This window comes from Ipomoea triloba, chromosome 4, assembly GCF_003576645.1.
Source record: "Ipomoea triloba cultivar NCNSP0323 chromosome 4, ASM357664v1".
Taxonomy (NCBI): Eukaryota; Viridiplantae; Streptophyta; class Magnoliopsida; order Solanales; family Convolvulaceae; genus Ipomoea; species Ipomoea triloba.
The window spans coordinates 2,232,820-2,243,403 of NC_044919.1; the positions used below are offsets into that span (position 1 = coordinate 2,232,820).

The 10,584-nt window shown below is 35.6% G+C and overlaps 1 protein-coding gene across 2 annotated transcripts; it reads right to left on the reverse strand.

Moving 5' to 3' along the window:
• Window positions 1–5,248: 5,248 nt before the first annotated feature.
• Window positions 5,249–10,089, reverse strand: LOC116014996 (very-long-chain aldehyde decarbonylase CER1-like). 2 transcript variants are annotated; one of them, XM_031254978.1, is made up of 11 exons: window positions 9,928–10,089; window positions 9,792–9,832; window positions 9,609–9,737; window positions 9,278–9,510; window positions 8,280–8,499; window positions 7,462–7,837; window positions 7,222–7,329; window positions 6,712–6,912; window positions 6,530–6,622; window positions 6,263–6,436; window positions 5,249–5,685 (listed from the first exon to the last, which is right to left on the reverse strand). In XM_031254978.1, exons 1-11 carry the CDS (start codon window positions 9,985–9,987, stop codon window positions 5,521–5,523), a joined length of 1,800 nt encoding a protein of 599 aa, XP_031110838.1. In that variant the 5' UTR covers window positions 9,988–10,089; the 3' UTR covers window positions 5,249–5,520. The 2 variants fall into 2 exon arrangements, with proteins under 2 accessions (XP_031110838.1, XP_031110837.1); XM_031254977.1 differs by having other exon boundaries at window positions 9,609–9,832.
• Window positions 10,090–10,584: the final 495 nt, after the last annotated feature.

The window sequence follows — 10,584 nt, forward strand, 5'->3', positions numbered from 1 at the left end:
TAAAAGTTTAAAAACCCAACGAGTTAAACACTAGTTGATAATATAAACAACAAAAGTAGGTCTTGTTTGATAATCATCAACAAATAGTGGATAGCAGATAAGGAATTCTATAAGTCGTTTTAACTATTAGATTGTATTTGAGATTTGTAAAATAAATTTGGTAAAATTAATTGTTTACTATTGTCGATTTGTCGATTTGTCAGTTATTATATAAAAAAATGTATAAGTACATTGGTACAACAACAACAATATATAATAAAATAATAACTCAAAGACTTCAAGTAAAAGATTGATGTTGCCGGTACATTCAGTTTGAAATATAGTTGGCATGCCACAATTTTACAATGTCTTCTAACTCAATGACAGGGCAAATGGGCAAGGTAGTGGACCCTACCCGATGTCTAATGTGAAGGAGCCAAAGGCAATTAATTAGTAACGTCAGGAGCCAAGTAAACAAAATGAGGAACGGNTTTTTTTTTTTTTTTTTTTTTTTTTGCATTTTTTTGCTTTTCCAAAACACAAAAAATATTCTTTATAAGATTTTTTCTACAAAGCCATATTTATGTTAATCTAATTTAGGTGCGTAGATTAGAAGTTTGAGGTGCATAAGTAGTTTAATGTTTAAAAAAAAAAGAATAAATCACCGCACAACCGCATGGGAACTCTTCCCCACACCTGAAACTTTATATATATATATATATATATATATATATATATATATATATATATATAAATATAATTTTTCAATTTTTTAATATATAATGCAATTTTGTGCGATAAAGTACAAATACAAAAAGAAAAGAAAAAGTACAAATACAAATGATTGAAAAATAATCATTTATCTACTCCACCTTCACCCTTGTATACTTCCATAGGTATATATCCAATATTTTAACTACCATGATTATTATATGTACTCGTTAACTTAACACCATACACTATCTTCTCTATTTTCCTTCATTTATACACCAATATAACCTACTTTCAACTGTCCAAAAAAAGAAAAGAAAAAACCGAAATTTAGAGTTTTAAACTTTTAAAAGATACTCATTTTGTTGCACCTATGTAGCATCAATATTCATATTTTTAATTAAAAGATAAATATGGCATGCTATTGTTTGTTTCTACCATAGATTTTGATATATGTAGATTTCGTTGGATTTTTTTTCCCCACCATATTTGCAAGTTTTGATCGAAACACTTTATGCTTGTTTCTATTAAAAGTTTAAAAACCCAACGAGTTAAACACTAGTTGATAATATAAACAACAAAAGTAGGTCTTGTTTGATAATCATCAACAAATAGTGGATAGCAGATAAGGAATTCTATAAGTCGTTTTAACTATTAGATTGTATTTGAGATTTGTAAAATAAATTTGGTAAAATTAATTGTTTACTATTGTCGATTTGTCGATTTGTCAGTTATTATATAAAAAAATGTATAAGTACATTGGTACAACAACAACAATATATAATAAAATAATAACTCAAAGACTTCAAGTAAAAGATTGATGTTGCCGGTACATTCAGTTTGAAATATAGTTGGCATGCCACAATTTTACAATGTCTTCTAACTCAATGACAGGGCAAATGGGCAAGGTAGTGGACCCTACCCGATGTCTAATGTGAAGGAGCCAAAGGCAATTAATTAGTAACGTCAGGAGCCAAGTAAACAAAATGAGGAACGGTTTCAAGAGTCTGTAGACCACATCAGGAGAGCGCACCAATTACTTACGGACCCTTAACACTTATTGAGGATAATTGTTGTATTTATTAGAGACCGTTGCACCATTTTTGTAACCGTTATAATTAGTAATCATTGCATGGTATAAAAGTGGAGTCCATGTGACAACAAGGGAGACATGCTCACAAACTTATACTCGAACTCTTAGAAACATAGTTACTCTATCTGTCTAATTATTTCTTTCAAATATATCTCAATAATATATTTACCGTCATTGGTGCTTTCATTGAGAGACTAAGATAAATTCTCAAGCAAGCTACAACTCTCAAGCTACAACATACGTCATTTCTCATCAACAAGCTTGGAGCAATGGCATGAACTTGATCAAACAACACTCATGGTTCCCGCAATGAGCATTTTTATATACTCCCTCTGTCTCATTTTACCAGTCATGTTTACTATTCATTGGTCAAATCAAATCTTTCTTCATTGCTTATTTTCTTTAGTAATTTTTAATTATTTTTAAATTTTATTTTTTTTTGTGTTTAATAGTACTTTTAATGTAGTTTCTAAATATATAAATTTTATATACTAATACTGAATTTAATATTATGAAAAATTGAATTAAAAATAATTTCAATCAAGCCTCGTTAACCGAATCAGACAAACAAAATGGGACAGAGGTAGTATTATTTAAAATCTTGGTTGAGTAATTTTGGAAGACCTATAATTCCTGTTTAATGGGTAATTATGGTGGTTAGGTGTGATGCATGTCACTTTGGGTTAAACATCTAGTCTAAGAGTTCAAGATTTGTTCACTTACTAGATCATGATACCATGTGTCACTACGTGACAATTCAAAGTCTAGTGGCACTCGATTTACACTCCCACATGAAAGAGAGTGGGTTAGGTTCGAGCCTTAGTTGAGGCAACTGTTAACTCTTTGTGCTTCAAACCCCTACCATGCCGCTGAAAACAAGTTTTAAGTAAGACTTTTCATTCATTTGAACAATGTTTTACAACACAAACAAAAAAGCATCACATTTTGTTGTTTTTTTTTTTAAAAGAAAAAGAATGAAAAATAGTATATCATCAGTGTCATGTGTCAATCAAATCACGACCTTTCACAATAACAAAATAAATTTCTATGAAGATACATGCATGTAATTAATACAATTCCAACTTCAGTACATTACAAAATCGAGTGAACATTTATTATTATAGAATTATTTTTGGGTGATCAATTTGTGGATATTGCAACTCCTATATATGTATGTCGTCATTCAATTTAGGTCCCATTCTTGATTATGACTTATGCATGAAAATGTATTCAACGAAAATAAAGTGCGTGACAAACCAAGATGCATCTCCCACTTCCACCTTATGCACAAAAATAGGGAAGAAAATTACGTGTTGTCACTAGTGGCATAGACATAACCTCTGTTAATTAGAATAATTAAAGTCTTAACTAATAGCGTAGACGTAACCTCCGGTCGACCGGCATGCTAATTAAGCCACCTTAACTCTGGGGAAGCCAAAGAAATTTCGTATTGTCAGGATCGAACTATTTACTACATTAAAAGTGAAAAGTTAAAACTAATAGCGAAAACGTAACCTCGACCCTAATGACAACGCATAAATTTACTCCATTAGGTCATGATCCTACCCCAATTATTGACATTCAACAACCTGAATTTTGAATTTTTATTGTGTTCAATTTTATTCTAAAAACTAGTATGAACTTCTTTAATTAATTATGATTTTTGGATGTTATGTTATCATTTTATAAATGTTATGAATTGAATATTTTTTTAGTTTGTTTAATGGATTGAATTGTAGGTTTTTTTTTAAAAAAATAATATATTAATAGGTTTAGCGGGTTTAAACGGGTTTCGTGTCGTATCGTGTCGACACGACCTAAAATCTGTTAACAAAACGTGTCTATTGTGTCAACCCGCTTAACCCGTTAACAAATCGTGTTCGTGTTCATGTTAAAATTTTGAACCCGTTAACCTTAATGTGTCGTATCCGTGTTTAGCTTTATCGTGTTCGTGTCGTTATCATGACGATCCGTTAACGAACCCGTTTACACGAATTGCCAAGTCTACCCTCGAATAACAGTGAACATCGTACCCCTTTTCCCTTGACTACCGTGGCTACAAACCAAACTTCTACGCACAGTATTTTTTTTTTTTATAACAACCCAAGTTTCGTCAGACTATAACTATACACTACACAGTTTTTTTTTAACAACCCAGATTTCATCGGACTATGACTATACACTTTACGTACTACAAAGAGTTCAATTCAAAACTATACTCTATTAAATGGAAAATACCTAAATTATACTTTCCTACTTGTAACCCTCACACAAAAATTTGGTGTTGACACTTTCTCTGAACCGGATAACCTATCATATCTTGTCATGCCAACGAGTAAAAGTAATGGAGTAGAGAACTGGGACCCACAGGATGAACATAACCTATCATATCTTGCCATGTCAAAGAGTAAAAGTAATGGAGTAGAGAATGAGAGTCCATGTCATAGAACGCCCTCTAAATAGTCATTATTCTACTACCAACTATATCTTAGTAGTCATTTTTTTTGCGTAGGTGATCTCAGCTTAGTAGTCATTTTTTAATTACATTAATGAATGGATTTTTTGAAATTTTCTTTGAAATTTGAAGTGAATTTTTTTCATAATTAATGTTGGCGTGCATAATTAATGTTACCAAAGATCTTGTGGTCAAGCGGCATAACTGTGACCCTCTCAAGTGAGAGCTCACAAGTTTCATCCCCGTGGGAAAAAATTGTTGGCGTGCATATATAAAAGACTCCTCTACCTATTATTCTAAAACATCAAATTAACTGACCTTAAACAACAATACAAAATCCTTAATCTTTGACACCACCAATATAATCATTGAAAATGATATGATCGTTTGGAGAGAGGACCAAGGAATCTCAATCATCAATTGCACACCTCTTCAGTCTTCTGGGTCTTGGCCCAGAAACCCAACAATACCCCAAGCCCATGTAAGCTCTTTTTTTTGGGGTTTTTCAAAGGTGTCCCTCCGACCGACAGCCAAAGGACTAATCCTCCCGTCCCAACGGTCAGCACACTTAGTGGTAGGGGACTGACCAAATGGTTTGCTCCATTCACATGGGTGGGATCGAACTCCTAAACTCATACTTAAGGGACGAGGTGTTGAACCACCACGCCAACCATGTTGGTTAGCCCATGTAAGCTCTAAATCTTTGAGAATCATGCAGGCAAATTATCCTTTGGACCCGGGTTCAAAATACACAATTTACATACTGAATTTATATACTGAATATTCACAATTAAATGTTCACAATTTACATACTGAATTGTGAACATTTATTTTGTGTCCATGGTGTAACTATTGAATCATCCAAAACCTTGGCTTTAATTTTGAGACACTGCAATCCCCAATGTTAAGGTTAAAAAAACAAAAAAAAGGCAGGTAACCATAATTTCTTGATTTATAAATTATAATGTATCTCAACCATTTTTAGTAACTTATGTAATTGGTACCAATAATTAACAACACAAGATTGATATCAATATTTGCAATTTTGCATGCTCTAAAAGCCCTCCACAAGATCAGAGGAATAATTAATGTCCACGTACACGATCACGCATATTATAAAACCAAAGTTCTTTAACACAGTCACATGCAGTCTAGCCAGCAGAGAATGAAACACAACATCATCAGCTAGCTAGTAAGTAGAGCTTAGGTAGTGGATATAGATTTGAAGAAATTAAGGTAAAACGTTGCATTGCAACCAACGGCTGTGATTATCATCATATCATCAATTTGGCAATGGAAGTGGTCGGAATCCATGGCTTAGGGCAGCTTCCCAAACCTTGTCAATGTCCAACATCATCTCCCCACACTCGTGCACGTTCCACCCCTCTAAAGCGTGCACGATCCCGCCCACCCGCGCAGCGCTCATCGCCTTCCGAGGCAGCCAATTCTGTGCGGTGTAAATACAGTCAAGTCTAATTAATCCAACCAGAAACGTGAAAAAACTCACTATCATAATATGTCACAAGCACAATTTCTTTAATTGAATCAGAAACATAAAATGAGATGAAATTAGGGATGGCAATTTCAATCCGCCCTGTGAATATTCACCCGAATCCACCCCGCATGAGTCGAGTTTTTTGGATGATGGTGGGTGGTGGTCAAAGATGGGTCTTAAAAAGTAAATGCGCGATGAGTCCGGTTAAATTTGGGTTCTATGTACAAAATCCGCCTAAAACCCCACCCGACCCACTATGTGTCTGTATGTATATATATAATAGTAATGAGTACTAGTATGTAGTTCATCATGAAACGAGTCACAAATACCTCACAGGCACACATAAGTCTGGTTAATTGAACTAGAAGCGTATTATAAATACTTCACAAGTACACATACGATCAAGTCTTCTTTAATCAGAAATATAAAATCAGATGAAAATGGTATCATAAATACCTCACAAGTACACATACGATTAAGTCTCGTGTTAACTGAACGTAAAACGTGACGAAAAGGGTATCAAAATTACCTCACAGGCGTGCAGGTTATTGAGGGACGGCGGCGCCAACATCGCCGGCGGGTGGTGGTAGGAGCAGTCACGGCGGAGTTTCTTGGGAGGGATTTGAGACATGGGAATGAACATTGTCCCTTTTGTCGCCTTCTTTTGTTCTTCTTTCGTTAATCCTTCTCCGACCAACCATACCTGTCCTTGTTTAATAATGTTCCATCATTAATTAAACCGATTAACACTAACACTCAACTAATTAATTAACATATTTAATTATTGCTTAATTACCTTCTGGGTGAAACTCCTTGACAGCACAAAGTTACCTTTCGAGTTAGTGGCAAGCTTAAGCTTCTCGTAATCATCCTCACACGAGGTAACAACCTGAAACGTTAATATAATTGAATTAAAAGAGTGATTTATTTAAGGATTTTAATTATGATTTTTAAGGTATTTGATTATTGATTAATTACCTTGATGCCTCTTTGGGCTAGTGCAGAGGCAATGGAGATGGAGACTTTGGTGAGTTTGGCTCTAAGGAGAACCTCTGTGGTTCCATTTGGAATTGTGTTGGCCACTATTGCAACTGCTAAGCTACTTCCATCCACCAATTTTATTTTCATTTTTGGGTATTTTTGGATGTAAAATTCCCCATTTCTATTTAGTTCCTCACTCTGAAACAAATGATGGTATGATTAGTCTAGTCCGAAACTCCATAATCAGGTGTGAACAGATCTTAACGTGCAAAAGTGTAAAACTGCGAACTTCTGAAGGATTGCACTGCACTTAATACATAATTGCACCACAAGGTCTTTCAGTATGTCTGGGAGCCGTCACGGTGCAATCATGTAGTAGTTGTTGTACAATCCTTCTTAAAAATTCGTAGGTTAAGGTTGATTCACACATAATAATTATGATTCCGGGTCAGAATATAGTATATATACAGTTGGTTGGTTAAGTGTTAACTTAAATAATTAGCTTACCTGGTTGAGAAGACCCAAGCTTAAAACCTTGACACCTTTACCTTCAGCCTCAATTATAGCCTCTTCAATCAGGCTATTGATGGTTTGTGATTGCCATTCGAGCAGGTACTAAAGATAAACACGATAACAATAAAACATTATTTTTTTTTTGAAAATCGATAACGATAAACATAAACTAGAAGAAACCCAAAAATAAAAACAACCCGAAACATTTTTTTATGACGGAAACGTTACTCATACCTGAACCTTGTACCTCGGGATAACCCAAGATTGTAACTTGATTTTTTCCAAGATGTTTCTGTCCAAGATGAAAGTTTGGCCATAGATGCAGTTGATGATCATGGTCCAGAATGTGACAGGCCACATCAACCAAACGTACCAATTTCGGGTTTGTGGCACTGAGGCCCAAGTTGAGAACCCAAGCCTTATAGAGTACACAGACTCTGGGGTGGTCAAATGTGTGAGATGGACCACATCTGGAGACTCTTCTTCTCTCTTGAGAGAGGCTTCATGCAATGTGTCACTTGACTTGTCCATTGTCCCATAAATGTAATCATAAAATGGCATAAAAAGTGCATAATTAGTCCGGAATTGAGTGTGATGTAATGAATGGTACCTGTCCATACAACAACCATATTAGCCCATCAATTTTGACAATTTGATATGTTGGGTGCACTCACAAATTCAAATTTCTTACCTCTTGTCTTTTTTTTTTGACTATGAGGTGTCCTGAACAAACCCTAACTGTACTACTGTATGAGACACATTTAAGTCCGTACGTACTGTACTATACTCAGACTAATCCTCATTTACACGGGACTGATCCAATTAAGGGGCAAAGTGCTGGTCAAATTGATTTTTTCATACAGGCCCGACCACTCTTAAGGGACAAGAGTATACGGTCACTCACGCCAACCATGCTGGTTAGATCTTTTGCCTCACTTAAGGGACAGGAGTGTATGACTACTCACGTAAACCACGCTGATTAGATTTTGCTTCTCTTAAGGAACAAGAGTGTACGGTCACTCACACCAGTTTGATAGATGTAGGGGACTTACGAGGGGGTATACATCAAATATTTGAGAGGAGGGAAGATGGAGAAGAGCCATTTAGGTATGAACTCAAAGTTGCAGTGTCCCATGTTGTTCATAAGATCGATGTAAGTAACGTAGCCAAGAAGGCTGCTGTTGGAGGCAGTTCCGGTGAGCAACGTCGTCACCACTGGAATCGCGAACAACAAGAAATACGCAATGTGTTCTCCGAACGGATGAATCACGGCTGTTGGGAATACATATATAAATCAAAATAATGATTAAATAAGATTAGATTCCGATCTCCATAAATATTCCAAATCTTGAAAAAGCTAGCTTAGTCAACATGACAATTTAGCACATAAAAAGTGAAATTTCTTGTCTTAAATGTTCCACACTTGCCAAGGACCTTGTGGTCCAGTGGCATCAAACCCTTCCCACTTAAATTTCACAAATCATGATGACTTATTATTTATTAATTGGGATAACTAGTGTCTGGTGTCACAAGGATCCACCATGCATTCTAATAGAGTTAGTAGTATTCAAAAAAAAAAATGCTCCACACTTAAATTTCACAAATCATGATGACTTATTATTCATTAATTGGGATAACTAGTGTCTGGTGTCACAATGATCCACCATACAAAAAGATTAAACTCTTATACTGGAATGTCAAGCACACAATCAAATCTGATTGTAAAGATAAATAATTATGGTGGCTGAATAACCCTCTTTAAATTGAGAAGATCAGTGCCAGGTGTCTAATAAGAAGTTATACTCATGAAAGGGTGAAACTCCTATAGATGAACAGTATGAGAAGATCAGTGTCAAACTGTCAAGGCGTCCAATAAGAAGTTACCCCAATGAAAAGATGAAACTCTTAGAGGATCACTGTGAGGGTCAAAATTGGATCTTGTGACCTGGTCTAAAATCTCACTCTAAAATTATACTAGCAATTGAGCTTCTTGTGCGGACATAGTGGTGATAGTCTAAAATGGAGGAGAGAGATAAAAGAATGACGTTACATGTGATGGGCTCGGTGACGATGGAGGAGTGGTGGTGGGAGTGGTAGCGGGAGTAGAGATAGTGGTGGTGCAACGCCCTATGCAGCCAATAGTATATAAACTCCACCGGGCCGACGTGTATCGCCACCGTCATCAACACCCCATCCGTCCGCCACGCCGGCAAATGCGACCCCTTCTCCATCACAAAGTTAAACACATAAAACAACAACCCATTCAACACCACCTGATCATCCCTGCCAAAAAAAAAAAAAAACACAAAAACCAAAAAACACCCCTCAGATCCATCGAGATTATTCCTTATTCTCCACGAGAAATCAAGACCCTTCATTACCAGTTGCTTTCGCGATCAACCTGCTCAAACTCGATGGGCTTATCCACGATCCGATTCTTCCCCTTCGCCGTCCGGTGCCGGGAATAGCTAATCCACAGCTGATTATGCAGCATCCGAGAGAGAAGGAAAGGGAAAATCAAGAAATTCGTGTAATCCCTTTCCCTCTCCTCACTCGTAACGAAACTATACACGCTGTGCCCCACCCATGGCGCCAGAAGAACATACTAAAATTTTACCCAGAAAACAAAAACATATATAAATGTTAAAACGAGAATCGAAAATGCATGCATGATAAGATAGAAGAAGAAAGAGCGATAACCTTAAAGTTTCCGAGGGGTTTCCATGGCCAATCAGTGAGGAAGCCGGGAGTGGTGGCCATATTGTGTGTGTGTTTTTGTGTGATTACGAGGAATGGTTGGGGGGGTTAGAGCATAGATTTATAGGAGACGTTGGAGAAATATTGGTAGCTAGCGATCATGGACTTGGTGCTTCCTAAGAAATCGTTCTGTAGATCTCGTGCATTGTCGTTATATTAACAGAAATTTCTTAATAATAATAATAATAATAATAATAATAATAATAATAGTAATAATAATAATAATGTGTATTTTTAGATAAAATAAAATTTCTACTAGAAAAGACTAAATAATTATGACTCATTTGTTTTTTTTTTTTTTTTGTTCGGTCACTACTCGAGTTGTGTATGGAGTAAATCTCGATTTTGTGTCATAGTCAGCAAAGGATCACAATGAAATAAACTAAATTAAATTGTTGATAGCTAACCAGCTTGAATTAAGAATGTCAATATTAGTTGTTGTCACTGAGAGACGAATTTGTAATCTTATGATTATCGAGTTAATGATCTGACCAATTTGGTTGGAGTTGTCTCATGACTTATTGTATTTGTTTTTATCTATGGCTACTGGCTAGTAGAGTAAATTTAAAAAATAACGTGACAACTTTAAGTAACGTACTA